The sequence below is a fragment of the Hyla sarda genome, chromosome 1, assembly GCF_029499605.1.
Source record: "Hyla sarda isolate aHylSar1 chromosome 1, aHylSar1.hap1, whole genome shotgun sequence".
Classification (NCBI taxonomy): domain Eukaryota; kingdom Metazoa; phylum Chordata; class Amphibia; order Anura; family Hylidae; genus Hyla; species Hyla sarda.
Genome location: NC_079189.1, coordinates 383,392,916 through 383,409,499, shown reverse-complemented (window position 1 = coordinate 383,409,499; position 16,584 = coordinate 383,392,916). Strand labels below are relative to the sequence as shown.

The following is a 16,584-nucleotide window of genomic DNA, read 5'->3' as shown; positions in this document are numbered from 1 at the left end:
CTCTCCAGTGATCGATGATGTTGGTGGAGAAGGTTTGAACGCAGGGATGCCATCAGGACAGTACTGCCTCTGTGGGACCCAGGTCAAATATAGGGTGTCCATTTTATACGGTGTCAATTTTAGGACATCGTCAGTCGTACCTCTGTCCTCCGTCAGACAAAACAGCGTCCCGCCTCCTCCCTCGGACCAATCTCCATCAGGTGTCAGCCGCAACTCCCTCCTACCTCCTTTGTCATCCTAAAGTCTCTCATCCAAAACTCCGTTATCCCTAAGAGGAAAAACCTTCCTGCCGTTTAGCAGAGCAGAGTCAGTGTTGGCTCTCTGCTATACGGGTTCTGTTGCACATGCTATTCAATGTCGGCTCTGCTATACAGTGCTGTGCAGCGCCGGCTGTACTATGCGGCAGGAAGTTACGTCTGAGGGAGAAATGTCTGAGGCATGACGGTGTTTTGGATGAGGGATTTTCAGATGAGGGAGTTGTGGCTGAAGGATGACAGCGATTGGTGTGAGGGAGGAGGCGGGTCGCTGTTTCGCCTGACGGAGGATGGAGTTGCAGCTGACAGCGATTGGTCCGGGGGAGGAGGCGGGATGCTGTTTTGTCTGAAGGAGGATGGAGTTGCGGCTGACGGCAATTGGTCCGAGGGAGTAGGTGAGAAGCTGTTTTGCCTGACGGAGAAAGTAGTTGCGTCTGACAACGATTGGTCCGAGGCGAGGCGCTGTTTTGCCTGAGGGAGGTGTGGCTGATGACTATGTCCTAAAACGGACACCGTACAAATTAGATATACTAAGGGGTCCTTTTTACAACTTTTGGTAAGGGCGAACTCAGATGCTTCCCCTGTATGGGGGCCCAAATTCCTAATGGTGGTCCTGGCTCTTGTTCTCAGAGGAATAAGATGGTATCAGAGCAGTCTGGCTGTGGCTTACCCCTCCCCATAGACAACACAGGAACATTCAGTTAGGCCGAACAAATGGGAAGGCCGTGAGGAATAACTTTCAGCTGATCAAGCAATTATTGAAAATGGATAGGCACCTTTGGGGTATGTTCAGAGGGCAGCTTCCTATCTCTGTATTTTGACATTTCGGATTGCATATTTCCTAATTCAATGGGGCTAACCTATGCCCCGTATATCTGGCATCCATTCGGAGTAAGAGACAGGTCAGATATTCTGGGGTATTTAATATGCCTGCTGAAAAGATTTGTTCTGCTATTCAAAATGTGGACTGCAGTGTACATTCCTATTGAAAACAGGCGTGTTCACTGCGCACCTTTTGTGGCAAAAAAAAAATGTATCCAGAAAACTGTGTGTGAACCTGGCCTTACAAACAGGCTCAAACATAACTGTGCCAGTGTCCATATTTAGATTCGGAGCCTCTAGCTGTGGCAGGATCCCTTTTCATTTCAGTGATGTGACCCCATACTACCCCCTATCTGGTGGTGGATTGGAAGAATTCTCACGGTACGCCAGAAGGGAGCAGCACATGTCCGGCTCTGCTGTATGAATGGTGCCCACAGTGACGGCTATCCTGTGTGAACAGCTCCTTGGGTAACGTAGGATGGCCGGTGTCCTCTCAGGAATGTAATACGGTTTGTGAGTTATTTCTTTATACTGCAGCAAAAGGCCGCCTCCTACATCACTGTAGTAAATACACCAGCTGAAGTGCGGTACTTCTTCTGTCCGAAAGCCGCAGGGTACTCACACACACTCGTGAACGAGCAACCGCGCGCACTACAGTAAACACACGAGAGCAAACTGAAGGGCGCGCGCCTCCTTCAGGGGGGGCCCGTCCATCACGTGACGAAGGCGCAGGTCCCGCCTAATTCGGGCCGCGCTTCTCCCACAGGCCGATTCCCCCGGACCCTCCTCCCGCCTGCAACGCTTCACGTTTTTTCTTTTTTCAATGGACACACACAGTGCTACGGTTAACTCCCTCTCTGCTGGAACAGCCTGTCGTCCAGTCCAAGTCACTGTATTTACTGTAACCTTTCATAGCAGGCATTGACGTTATAGGAAGCCTGTCGGAGAGATATATGAATTGGAAAATTGTATATTTATCTCCATGTGGCACACATTTAGCTAATATAGTTCTGCGAATGAGAATACTTTGGTGCTTTCAGGTTTTTCAGGACTTCAGGTTTGATTAGAAAAACATAGCAGCTTCCCATAGCAGCGCCACTCTTGTACTCAGGTGGTGTGTGGTATTACAGCTTTTATCTATTCATTTCACCTGCACTGCAAACACCACACACAACCTGAGGTAAAGAGTGGAAGAAAATAAGGGGAGATTTATCAAAGCCTGTCCAGAGGAAAAGTTGCTGAGTTGCCCATAGCAGCCAATCAGATTGCTTCTTTCATTTTTCACAGGCCTTTTCAAAAATGAAAAGTTGCTATGGGCAACTCAGTAACTTTCCTCTGGAAAGGTTTTGATACATCTCTCCCATAGTGTTTGGTGGGGGTGAGGCAGTCAGGATGCCTAATGATAAGCAGAATTGTGAACATAGTCAGGCACCGCTGTTTATATTGGTGGCCATTCCTGGTACTGCACCTCAGACCTGGCATTTGTGCTAAAGGTCACTAAAATCAGATGTTTTGCCATAGGAAATAATTAGGATTGCGGTGTTCACTTAATCTTACTACAACACGTGTAACTGCGCATGCTTGGAGTTGCAGTATTGGAAAAAGCCACAAGCTTACAATCAAATATTAATAAGCCATCAGTGTTTAAAAGGGTTTGCCAGGACTAATATTATTGTTACAGTCTCAGAAAGCCTCTTTAAGGCTAAGTTTACACTTGGTTTTTTTCTGGCAGTTTTTGAGCCAAAGTCAGAAGTGGATCCATACGGGAGGAGAAGTATAAGTCCTTCCTTTATATGTCCTATTCCTTTTGAATACACTTTTGGCTTTGGCTCATAAACTGCAGTGGCAGTATTCCAAAAACTGCAAGAAAAAAAAACAAGTGGAAACTTAAAGGGGTACTCCGGCACTTAGACCTCTTATCCCCTATCCAAAGGATAGGGGATAAGATGCCTGATCGCGGGGGTCCCGCCGCATGGACCCCCGTGAGCTTGCACGCCGCACCCCATTAAAATCAGTCCCTGGAGCATGTTTGCTCCAGGTCTGATAACTGTCGATCACGGGGACGGAGCTGTCATGCCCCCTCCCACAGGTTTGCATTGAGGGGCGGAGCTGTGATGTCACACGGGGGCGGAGGCGTGATGTCACAACGCTCCGTCCCCGTGATCGACAGTAATCAGACTGATTTTAATGGGGTGCGGCGTGCAAGATCACGAGGGTCCCGCCGCTGGGGACCTTTGGATAGGGGATAAGATGTCTAAGCGCCAGAGTACCCCTTTAGGGATTAAGTGGCAAAAAAATGTAGTATTTGGCTTAGGGTGCTGTAAAAATAAAAAAAGGCATACTCACCTGCTCCAAACCCTGACAGCTCCTGGTTCTTGCTGCTTCCTGGTTCCTTTGATGTGTTGCCTGTAGGAACTCCCCACTAGTTACTCATCTCAGCCAGTGGTTGGCTCATACAGGGACAAAACATCACATGAAGCAGCCAAGAGCAGCGGGGACCAGGAGCCGTCAGAGTGGAAGCTGCAGGGGATCATGGCAGGTGAGTATGCTTTCTTTCTTATCGGATAGGGGATACGTTTTAGTTCGCGGGGGTCCGAGCACTGGGCCCCCAGCAATCTGTATGGTGCCCCAGCTCTCCTTTAAAACGGCGCGTCACGACCCACGCCCAAAGCGGGGGCTGCCACGCCCCCTCTATATAGTTCTATGGGAGAGCCGAAGATTGCCGAACGGCTCTCCGATAGAGCTATGTGGAGGTGGTGGCCCCGCATCTGGCGGGGGTCGCGACGTGCCCCTGTGATGGAGAGCCGAGGGTTCCAAACAGTAGATCGTGGGGGCCCTAGCGCTCGGACCCCTTCCTTCGGATAGGGGATACGTTTTTTTCATGATACTAATCCTTTAAATTTAGTCTCTTCCCGTCTGTTCAGACACATTGCTGACCCCTGGGCTCCTTCCCTTTTAATGGTGCACAGGTATTATACAAAATTAACAGATGCAGCTAAGCATATATCCAGACTAGGGCATAACATAACAACACTCACATCAGCTAGATAAAATCTTGGCATTTGTTGTGGTTCACGTGGCCAGATACCGCACACAAGACATGAACCAAAATAACCGCCAAGATTTTATCTTTCTGATGGTGAGTGCTGTTATGTTATTCCCTATTATGGATATCTGCTGAAATACCCCTATAAGTGTCAGAAACCCCCTATAGAGTATAATATCGAATTATATATCTTGTGGCTAATCAAGGCTCAAAATAAGAGCATATCTTAAGATGTGATTATTTTATTAGGCCAAATAGCTATTTATATAAAATCCATTTTAATGTGGTCCGCAACGTGTGGTAAGTCTGCATATGGAAAAGCAATGCTATACCAGAGTTGAAAAAGAGGAAGCTAAGGCATTGTTCACTTTAGTTCAGAAAATGTCAGCATGTCATACATTTAGTATAGTTTATTTCCATTTACTCAGATTTCATGTGACATCATTTTGCTGCAAAGTGTCAACAGAGACAGGTAATAATTCTTTTCCGAGGCAGCCAGCTGTGTCTACTAGAGGCCCAAGTGAACTTGTGAGGGTAACTTCTGATGCATAGTTACAACCTTATGTAGGTGAGCGAAAAATGATGGCCCACAGAAAAAAACATCAATTTACTTTATGGTGAAAAGTTTATAAATTGCCGTAATATTAAGAAATATATTGCCATAAATACTGAGTGTAAAAATAAACATCAGATTTTTTGGATTTGCAACAGTTAAATATTATCTCTCCATTCCTAATGTATTAGCACCAAAATCCATCCATTCTCTATTATAGGGGATATATTTGCTGTAGCATACATCCTTGCCACAAATCTCTATCATGTGTTCCATTGGAATTCTAGAGCGTAGCGTGTGGTGGGTCGTTAACCCATACCATGCTGTGGGACAAAAGCCACAACCATGAATTATGTGAGGGTAATAAGAGGTTACATATCCTACATATTTGCTCATGCAAAAGGATATGAAGCCGATGTGGTGATAGCTATTATTGTAGGTTAGTTTGGAATGGGTGCCTTTTTATTTTCCTGCAAATGGAATGTTAGAAGAAAAGAGAGAAAAAATCTGGCACTTCCCAGTACTTCTCCCACAAGCACTCTGTCATTATTTGTGCAAGCCTGGGAATTCAAGCTGGACCTCCCAGTATTTGTTTCAGCTTGGGGCCAAGGCGCCTCTTTAAAGAATCTCTGAAGAGTTCCCACTAGATGGGCACAGAACATGTAAAGTAACTTCCACACAACAGTGTTTATTTGGTGAGGCCTGTTTTTTTGTTTTTTTTTATAACTATGACCTATTAGTCTGTTTTGTGTCTGAGTAAAAAGGAGAGAGAAATGCAGAAACTGAAGACAAAGGGAAAATGTAAAAACTGGTGAAAAGAAAGCAGAGAGAGGTGCTGAGACAGGAGAAGAGGGGAATGAAAGATATCTGCAGGAATGGGAAAAGATACAAAGAGTTCCAGAAACAAGTACTGTATACAGACTGGAAAGCAGTAGTGTAGTGAGTACAGATGAGGGAAAGCAGAGAAAAGTGAAGATTCTACAGACAAAGGGAAAACAGAAAAGCGTAGAGTCTGGTGAATAAGAGAAGCAATGGAGACAAACTAGAAACTGGAGAAGCAGAGAGATCTTAAGAGAGTAAAGGAAGGAGAGAAAAGTGATTAAGAGACAACAGAGACAAGTGCAGAGACTAGAACAGAGTAATGCAAAGAAATGAGAGGGGTCTGGAGAAGAAGAAAGAACAAAGTGTAAACACAGAGTAGGAAAGCATAAGAACATGGAGACATAAAAGATGTAAAAGAAAAACTACATTAGAGACTACAAAAAGAAATGGAAAAGTATAGAAAAAGAGCAGAGTAGAGGTTAAGAATTTGTAGATGAAGGAAGAAAGCAGGCAAAGTGAACACAGGAAAAGAGAGAACTCAGGGAAGTGTGATGGAAACTGGAGAACAAGAGGGAAGAAAAGTGCAGAAACCGGATAAATGATGAAGAAGGAAAAAGTGGAAACTGGATAAAAACTAGAGAGGAAAAGGCGAACAGAATGATAGAGACTAAAGAAGAATAGCAGAGAAGAGTAGAGACTGGATAAGAGGTGAAGGAAAATGGTAGATGCAGAAGAAGAAGTAGGAAAACTAGAATGGAAATGCTGAAGGAGGAAATAAGAGAAACTGGTTAAGAGGTGAAGGGAAAAAAAACCTGGAGAAGTGGAAGAACATGAGCGTAGAGAGTGAAGAATGAAAGAAGAGATATGGTGATAGGTAAAGGAGTAAAGAAGGAGAGACCGGATAATAATAAGTGCAGAGACTGAAGAAGGAAAAACGAGAAGAGTAGGGACTGCATAAAAGGTAAAGGAGAAAATATAGGAACTGGAGTGGAGAGAGAACAGAAAGGCTGAGAGTAAAGTATATAAATATAAGAAAACTGCAGAAAAAGTAAAAACTGGAGAAGAGGGAAACGTAGAGTGAGAGAAGGGCAGAGCCTGGCGAGCGAGGGAAGGCTCTTCATGTCGGCTTGCATGCGAGGCAGGCTTGGTTCTCTTTAAGACTCCCCCTGAAGCTGGGAGATACACACTCTCACACACATACACACACAAGCCCTGGCTGCCTGGGTGGTCCTCTACTTTGGTGAGCTGTTGCTAAGCAGCTAATAATAGTCATGTTTGTTGAGTATTTTTTTGCTGCACTTTAGCCAATGGCAGGAGCGGATTCCCAGCCATCTGACAGCCCCGGGGGCGGCTCTCTCCGGATTCTCCCCTCCTTTTCTCTTTCTCCAAATGGAGAAAGCGAGTTCTTGTCTCCCTCCCCCCTTCTTCTACATCTCATCTATTGAAGCTAGGAAAGAGCCAGGGAGAAAGCGAGAAGCGCACAGGCAGCTGAGTGAGGAGTCTCCCAGGGCCCCAGCTAGGGATCGGGTTGCTGTTGTGGAGAGCCCGGCAGGAGGACCCATCAGTGAGGAGCGCGCTGCTGTCCCCGGCTGGTCTCCATCCTTTCCTCGGTGGGAGATCTGGATGCAATGTGGGATTAGCTGCTTCCATGTTGGTGTAGTGTGCCGCGGCTGCTCTGCGCCCCTCTCCAGCTCTCACACATAAACAAACACTCTCTGAATGTGGGAAGCGGCGCAGACCTCCGGATCGCGAAATGTGGGGATGGAAGGCGCAAAGTGTGACTCGCCGCCCTCCGCCACCGAGCCTGGAGAAGCATGAAGACGAGCGCCGTGCCAGCCCAGGAACACGAAGCCTTGCCTCCCCCAGCACGACCCAGCTAAACCGGAGGGCTAAAGCGGAGTACGAGCCCCTGGCTGCCCCACACCACAGTCGCACAAGCTACGGCCAGAACCCGGCCACAACATGGCCCTGGCCGCCTATGCTACTGAGCCGCAGGGCACCCGGGAGCCAGCTGCCCGGCCAAGGGTAGCGAGGAGGAGGGGGCGCAACAGGGACCCGCATCTCAGGACCACAGGACCGCCTGACCGGGACTATCTACAGCGGCCGAGCTACTGTGATGCGACCTTCGCCCTCCAGCAGATCTCAGAGGTGAACTGGGCTCCTGGGGGGGGTGCACTGCTCTGCTTCATAGAGGGTTAACAGTGGTGTTGCAGGAGGGTGCACTACTCTGCCTCCTGCAAGGGGGGGGGGGATGCAGGAGGGTGCACTACTCTGCCTCCTGGAGGGTACACTACTCTGCCTCCTGGAGGGTACACTACTCTGCCTCCTGGAGGGTACACTACTCTGCCTCCTGGAGGGGGGGGGGGGGGGGGGGCGGTGCAGGAGGGTGCACTACTCTTCCTCCTGGAGGGGGGGGGGATGGAGGAGGGTGCACTACTCTTCCTCCTGGAGGGGGGGGGGGATGGAGGAGGGTGCACTACTCTGCCTCCTGGAGGGGGGGGGGGCGGTGCAGGAGGGTGCACTACTCTTCCTCCTGGAGGGGGGGGGGGGGGATGGAGGAGGGTGCACTACTCTGCCTCCTGGAGGGTACACTACTCTGCCTCCTGGAGGGGGGGGGGGGGATGCAGGAGGGTGCACTACTCTGCCTCCTGGAGGGTACACTACTCTGCCTCCTGGATGGGGGGGGGGGGTGCAGGAGGGTGCACTACTCTTCCTCCTGGATGGGGGGGGGGGGTGCAGGAGGGTGCACTACTCTTCCTCCTGGAGGGGGGGGGGGGGTGCAGGAGGGTGCACTACTCTTCCTCCTGGAGGGGGGGGGGGTGCAGGAGGGTGCACTACTCTGCCTCCTGGAGGGGGGTGCAGGAGGGTGCACTACTCTTCCTCCTGGAGGGGGGGGGTGCAGGAGGGTGCACTACTCTGCCTCCTGGAGGGGGGGGGGGGTGCACTGCTCTGGTTCTTGGGCTGTTAATAGAGTGCTGTTGAAGAAGGTTAAAATATTACTGGAGGGTGCACTGCTTTAATATCTGGGGGTTAATATAATGTTGTTACAGAAGGTCACGTTGCTGGAGGGTGCACTGCCATGGTTCTTGGGAGGGGGGGGGGTAAATAGTACAGTAGTGTTACAGAAGGTCACCATGTTGTAGGAGGATACAGTCTTGGTTCTTGGAGTTTAATCAGTAGAGTTATAGAAGGTACTGAGGGGTTATTATAGTGGTGTCACAGGAGGGTGCACTGCTCTGATTCCTAGGGGTTATTATAGTGGTGTTCTGATTCCTAGGGGTTATTATAGTGGTGTTATAGGTGGATGCACTGGTCTGGTTTCTGGGGGTTATTATAGTGGTGTCGCAGGAGGGTGCACTGGTCTGGTTTCTGGGGGTTATTATAGTGGTGTCACAGGAGGGTGCACTGCTCTGGTTTCTGGGGGTTATTATTGTGGTGTCGCAGGAGGGTGCACTGCTCTGGTTTCTGGGGGTTATTATAGTGGTGTCGCAGGAGGGTGCACTGCTCTGGTTTCTGGGGGTTATTATAGTGGTGTCGCAGGAGGGTGCACTGGTCTGGTTTCTTGGGGTTATTATTGTGGTGTCGCAGGAGGGTGCACTGGTCTGGTTTCTGGGGGTTATTATAGTGGTGTCGCAGGAGGGTGCACTGCTCTGGTTTCTGGGGGTTATTATAGTGGTGTCGCAGGAGGGTGCACTGGTCTGGTTTCTTGGGGTTATTATTGTGGTGTCGCAGGAGGGTGCACTGGTCTGGTTTCTGGGGGTTATTATAGTGGTGTCGCAGGAGGATGCACTGCTCTGGTTTCTGGGGATTATTATAGTGGTGTCACAGGAGGGTGCACTGCTCTGGTTTCTGGGGGTTATTATAGTGGTGTCACAGGAGGGTGCACTGCTCTGGTTTCTGGGGGTTATTATAGTGGTGTCACAGGAGGGTGCACTGCTCTGGTTTCTGGGGGTTATTATAGTGGTGTCACAGGAGGGTGCACTACTCTGGTTTCTGGGGGTTATTATAGTGGTGTCGCAGGAGGGTGCACTGCTCTGGTTTCTGGGGGTTATTATAGTGGTGTCGCAGGAGGGTGCACTGCTCTGGTCCTGGGGTGCTTTTATAGTGCAGTTGCAGGAGCGTGCTGTAGTGCAGTTTCTAGAGTACTAGGTAGCGGAGCTGTAGCACCATTCATAAATAGTGAGGAAGGAATGAGCTGTGTGTAGTGTGTGCATCTCCAGCTCCCATCCGGGCATCGTACTGTGGGGCTTTCTGGATCTCATCCCATTTAGCTCCATAGGACATTGTAAAGTTCCAGAGTAGCTGTAGAAGGTGAGAGGGGAGGTAAACCCCCTGCCTGCCCCCTCCCTGCACACAAGTTGTATATACCTGCCTGCAGGCATCCTGTTTATTTTCTCAGTGTGTCTGCCACAGGGAACAGTCCCCCCTTTTTCCTCCTAACAAGGATAGACCATGTGGCTGCCCTCTTCCGTTCACTGAGGTTGTTGTGAGCACCATAGGGCTGATCTGCTTCTCCATTCACAGTCTCTGTGGACATTACTACGAAGTCCATGTGTCTGCATTTAACCACGTGTGTAGTCAATAGCTGCTCCTAGTGCTGAGCACAGAAACATGGCTTCCAGCACTTACGCTGTGGATCTCAGCCTGCTATTTGTTTTTGTACAGATACATCCAGTAACAGTTTAACAATAGCGATAACTGAATACATGGCTCACTAGGCAGCAGTGATGCTAGATGGGGCTTATGACTTTAGATCTGTTTACCTAGAGCAGTATGACTATTGATAGTACATATAGCACAGAACCATAATGCTTCCAGCTGTGTCACATAACTGCACCATTCAGTCTAAAGTGACATTGACAATCATTTTGGTTCAGTAACTGTGCTGTTGGCAGATGGGCCGTCAGTAAGACTGTCACAATCCAGAGGGAAAAATAAACATGGTGCCAGCCTCCAGTTGGGTGGGCAGACTTGTCATCTCTGAGATGGTGATTGTGATTATGCACAAATTAATTTTAGGCTCTTCAGGTGTAAATAGTTGAAATAGCTGAAAATATAGCAACTATACTTTTAACTAGCAAGGTCCTGCCGAGACCACCTAGGCGGTTGCTATTAAGTAGGAATAGGGTACCTGCTGAGGACTATGTCAGTTGAAATCACTTATTATTCCATCATTGTAATAAAGTGTTGTAACACATAAGAAGCTGACTGTCATAGTTGACTCACCAGGTAGGCAGTCATGGCTCGTCTTGAATGGCCAATGGCTGTTAGACCTGCATTATTCTAATAAGACATCAGTGTGGCAGCTGTATTTTGACTGATGCTATACAGGTGCTGTACAAGGAATAATGTGTGTGTACATATATCATGTTTGACTAATGTGACATTCACCCTAGAAACTGTCCTATATTCTAATCATTCCAATTTTTTTTTAGGGGAAAGCTACGGGCAGGAAAGCACCTCTATGGCTCAGAGCAATGTTTCAAAGACTGTTATTTAAACTTGGTTGCTACATACAAAAAAACTGCGGAAAATTTTTGGTTGTGGGCCTCTTGATATTTGGTGCTTTTGCTGTAGGATTACGAGCAGCAAATCTAGAGACTAATGTGGAGGAGCTTTGGGTCGAAGGTAAGAGAAGCTTTTTTACATGCCACTTGATACCATTTTATATTGTGGTGCTGATGACGTAAATGCACTTTGTATTTAGTGGTTTTTTTATGTCAGCAGGCACTGGCTTTTTAGTATTGTGCAGTCAATGGTTTTTGGTCTTGTACATTTTTCAACTTTGGTGAACATTTTGTTTTAACATGTGTTGCCTCCAATATCAAATTTATTTAATCTGAAATTAACTAGTTGTACTAGTTGTCTAGCAATACATTATGCACAATACAACCTGTAGAGTCTTGTGTGTGTGTGTGGTCCTATGTTGGAAAGCTTTCAAGTTTTACTTCATGAGGGTGGAGTTGTGAGACTTATGTCTCAAGGTAAAATAAGAATGTAATCCTTCAAATAGATGGCCTCACCATAGCAATAAGAGCTTCACATATATAGAGAATATATATTGCTTGCATAATTGACTGTTGCTTATGTTTTAACAGATTTCCTTAATTGTGTGTTTACTTATGGAAATGTTCAAATGGGCACTGTCAGATTCATAAACTTTTTACATGTTGTCCATCTTGGAAAAAACATTAACCTTTCTAATATACTTCATGAGAATTTTTTTTTATATAAATCATGGCTTATAAAACCATGGCTTTGTCCAAGCTGAAGCACCGGCATGGACAAAATCTAGTAAGTGAGGGTGAGCTAGCACTCCTCTGTGCTCTCTTCTGTCTGATAGCACTCCTCTGTGCTCTCTCCTGTCTGATAGTACTCCTCTGTGCTCTCTTCTGTCTGATAGCACTCCTCTGTGCTCTCTCCTGTCTGATGGCACTCCTCTGTGCTCTCTCCTGTCTGATGGCACTCCCCTGTGCTCTCTCCTGTCTGATGGCACTCCCCTGTGCTCTCTCCTGTCTGATGGCACTCCCCTGTGCTCTCTCCTGTCTGATGGCACTCCCCTGTGCTCTCTCCTGTCTGATAGCACTCCCCTGTGCTCTCTCCTGTCTGATAGCACTCCCCTGTGCTCTCTCCTGTCTGATAGCACTCCCCTGTGCTCTCTCCTGTCTGATAGCACTCCCCTGTGCTCTCTCCTATCTGATAGCACTCCCCTGTGCTCTCTCCTGTCTGATAGCTCTCCCCTGTGCTCTCTCCTGTCTAATAGCTCTCCCCTGTGCTCTCTCCTGTCTGATAGCACTCCCCTGTGCTCTCTCCTGTCTGATAGCACTCCCCTGTGCTCTCTCCTGTCTGATAGCACTCCCCTGTGCTCTCTCCTGTCTGATAGCACTCCCCTGTGCTCTCTCCTGTCTGATAGCACTCCCCTGTGCTCTCTCCTGTCTGATAGCACTCCCCTGTGCTCTCTCCTGTCTGATAGCTCTCCCCTGTGCTCTCTCCTGTCTGATAGCACTCCCCTGTGCTCTCTCCTGTCCTATCAGACATAAGAGCCCAAAGGGGTGCTTGAGTGCTTCTTTAGAACAGACAAAGATTAGATAGATATGTGAGTGGGTTGGTTCCATTACCCAGCTTTCTATGTTATTTGTATGTGCTGACACTTAGTATTTTGGTGTTAAGTTTTGTTTTAAAACATTTTCATTGTTTTGTTTTTAACAGTACCTCATTTTAATGATATTGCGTCTGATGTTTCCATGCTCATAATAAGAACTATCCAAACCTAGTGATCATGAGGGTTCCCCCGGGGGAACCCCTGCATTTTAACACTTATCACCTGAGCTATGAAAACCTCCTTAAAGGGGTACTGCGCTGCTCAGCATTTGGAACAAACTGTTCTGAACGCTGGAGCCGGCGCTGGGAGTTCTTGACGTCATAGCCCTGCCCCCTCATGACGTCACGCCCCACCCTTCAATGCAAGTCTATGGGAGGGGGCATGACAGCCGTCACGCCCCCTCCCATAGACTTGCATTGAGGGAGTGGGGCGTGATGTCATGAGGAGGCGGGGCTATGACTTCAAGAGCTCCCGGCGCTGGCTCCAGCATTCGGAACAGTTTGTTCCAAACGCTGAGCAGCGGAGTACCCCTTTAAAGGAGAACTCCAGAATATAAAGATTGTCCCCCATACTGCCGGCAGTAAAAAAATAAAGATGTACATACCTTCCTCCGCTCCCCCGGGGCCTCCGGTAACCGTCTCCGGTCTCCGCTGTGATCCTCTTTCTGGTTGCTGGTGGTCGGCGAGTCATACTGCGCTCAGCCAATCACCAGCCGCAGTGAAGTCCCGACTCGGCCGGCGATTGGCAGAGCGGCAGTGTGACATTGCTTCAGGACACAAAATTGTTCACCACATCGGCACCTGCTGCCAGGGCCGAAAACGTCACACTGCCGCTCAGCCTATCACCGGCCGAGCCGGGACTTCACTGTGGCCGGTGATTGGCTGAGCGCAGTATGACTCACCGACCACCAGCAACCAGGAAGAGGATCGCGGCGGAGACCGGAGCCGGTTACCGGAGGCACCGGGGGAGCGAAGGAAGGTATGTACATCTTTATTTTTTTTACTGTTGGCAGTATGGGGGACAATTTTTATATTCTGGAGTTCTCCTTTAATGTTCATTTATAAAATATAAATATTATGGTTAGATAATTTATATTATCCACTTAGGCCTTTCATGCTATAAATATAATGAACATCATTCTTGGCTTTCATTGGTTCACATAGAATGGGAACCAATAGGAGCTTTCTCTGACTAAAAGTATTTTTAAGCTACCAAACAAATGAATGATATGAAAAGAAAACACTCTCAAAAAGATGAGCTGTAAAAACTGTTTCAGTTAGTAGACTTGGAAGTTTCTCTTATTTCTATGTATAGTTGTTGATGTTTGAATTCCTGGCATGGAATCACAATGGTGTTGCTTCGTAGGCTCCTAAATTGGTTGGCATTCTCTGCCGCTTTAGGAGCTTATTCTTTAAATGACTACAACCCATATTCACTTAGTAATCCATGGTCATGCAAAGAGGAATTCCTCAAGTAGCCTGAGTAATGCATAGATGCTGCCTTAACTGAATGGGGGTGAATAACAGTAAAAAAGAATCAGTACAGTAATTCATAAAAAAATTGCTATTCTATGATGTTTTTCTTACCCATAATAGTTAGGTGATGTGTCCGTGTTTAACTGGTTGAATAAATGGGGATTTCTTTTATCCATAGTTTTTTTTCCATATAAGGTTTTCTAATTCATTGGTCAAGTGAAAGCTTAAAGGGGTACTCCGGTGAAAACCTTTTTTCTTTTAAATCAACTGGTGGCAGAAAGTTAAACATATTTGTAAATTACTTCTATTAAAAAATCTTAATCCTTCCAGTACTTATTAGCTGCTGAATGCTACAGAGGAAATTCCTTTCTTTTTGGAACACTGATGATATCATGAGCACGGTTCTCTCTGCTGACATCTCTGTTCATTTTAGCAACCGTGCATAGCAGATGTATGCTAAGGGCAGCATGGTGGCTCAGTGGTTAGCACTGCTGCCTTGCAGTGCTGGGGACTTGGGTTCAAATCCCACTAAGGACAACAATAAATAAAGAGTTATTTTTATTATAATGACGTCAGCAAAGAGCACTGTGCTCGTGATGTCATCAGAGAGAATTCCAAAAAGAAAATAATTTCCTCTGTAGTATTCAGCAGCTAATAAGTACAGGAAGGATTAAGGTTTTTTAATAGAAGTAATTTACAAATCTGTTTAACTTTCTGGCACCAGTTGATTTAAAAGAAAAAAGATTTTCACCGGAGTACCCCTTTTAATGTGCTATACTGTATATAGAAGTGAATGCATGCCAATGCTATGTGGATATTTTACTGTGAGGTTTAAGCTAGAGGTGTCACAGCTGTGTGAACAGTCTTTGAAATGTAGAATATTGGGCAATATACTTTCAAGAGTGGACTGTGTGCTAAAATGGTATTTGTAACATCTAAGGCGGTTCATATGTATAGATTTGGAAAGTGTATTTGAAGTCTTATATGAACACGGTTTACAAGTTAGTTCTAGTTTAAACTGCACATTGAGACATTTTATATAATAATATTTTTTTCTGCAGATTCTGAATTCTTATGATCTAAGTTATCTACTATGTGTAAAGATGGCCATATGCCTAAGGTAGGCTTGATGTCCCATAAACAGGCCAAGTTGGTTGTAATGGGACAGCCGAGAGGCTCCCATAGGTATTAACCCCTTAAGGACCGGAGGTTTTTCCGTTTTTGCATTTTCGTTTTTTCCTCCTTGCCTTTAAAAAATCATAACTCTTTAAAATTTACACCTAAAAATCCATATGATGGCTTATTTTTTGCGCCACCAATTCTACTTTGTAATGACGTCAGTCATTTTGCCCAAAAATCTATGGTGAAGCGGGAAAAAAAATCATTGTGCGACAAAATTAAAAAAAAAACGCTGTTTTGTAACTTTTGGGGGCTTCCGTTTCTACGTAGTACATTTTTCGGTAAAAATGACACCTGATATGTATTCTGTAGGTCCATACGATTAAATTGATACCCTACTTATATAGGTTTGATTTTGTCGGACTTCTGGAAAAAATCATAACTACATGCAGGAAAATTAATACGTTTAAAATTGTCATCTTCTGACCCCTATAACTTTTTTATTTTTCCGTGTATGGGGCGGTATGAGGGCTCATTTTTTGCACCGTGATCTGAGGTTTTTAACGGTACCATTTTTGCATTGATAGGACTTATTGATCGCTTTTTATTCATTTTTTCATGATATAAAAAGTGACCAAAAATGCACTATTTTGGACTTTGGAATTTTTTTGCGCGCACGCCATTGACCGTGCGGTTTAATTAACGATATATTTTTATAATTCGGACATTTCCGCACGCGGCGATACCATTTATGTTTATTTTTATTTTTATTTACACTGTGTTTTTTCTTTTATGGGAAAAGGGGGGTGATTCAAACTTTTAATAGGGAAGGGGTTAAATGATGTTTATTCACTTTTTTTTTTTCACTTTTTTTTTGCAGTGTTATAGGTCCCATAGGGACCTATAACACTGCACACACTGATCTTTTACATTGATCACTGGTTTCTCATAAGAAACCAGTGATCAACGATTCTGCCGCATGACTGCTCATGCCTGGATCTCAGGCACTGAGCAGTCATTCGGCGATCGGACAGCGAGGAGGCAGGTAGGGGCCCTCCCGCTGTCCTGTCAGCTCTTCAGGATGCCTTGATTTCACCGCGGCTATCCCGAACAGCCCACTGAGCTAGCCGGCATGCTTTCGGTTTCACTTTAGACGCGGCGTTCAACTTTGAACGCCGCGTCTAAAGGGTTAATAGCGCGCGGCACAGCGATCAATGCCGCGCGCTATTAGCCACGGGTCCCGGCCGTTGTTAGAGGCCGGGCCCGACCCGCTATGACGCGGGGCCACGTCGTGGCCCCGCGTTATAGATCGGGAGTGGACACATGACGTTCCAGTACGTCATGTGTCCTTAAGGGGTTAACTTGTCAGCAAATAATGTTTGCTGGATTTG

General features: G+C 46.5%; 1 protein-coding gene across 6 annotated transcripts in view; it reads left to right on the top strand.

Annotated features, from left to right (window-relative positions):
• The window catches only part of PTCH1 (patched 1), a 105,591-nt gene that overhangs the window by 12,869 nt on the left and 76,138 nt on the right, over positions 1 to 16,584 (top strand). The window contains exons 1-2 of one of the 6 annotated variants that reach the window (XM_056524793.1): positions 880 to 1,977; positions 10,933 to 11,125. In XM_056524793.1, the coding sequence (XP_056380768.1) occupies positions 1,900 to 1,977; positions 10,933 to 11,125 (271 nt within the window). In that variant the 5' untranslated portion in view covers positions 880 to 1,899. Of the gene's footprint in view, positions 1 to 879; positions 1,978 to 4,175; positions 4,691 to 6,657; positions 7,646 to 10,932; positions 11,126 to 16,584 lie in introns of those variants that run through there. The other 5 variants (XM_056524816.1, XM_056524810.1, XR_008844997.1 and 2 more) reach the window with 5 other exon arrangements.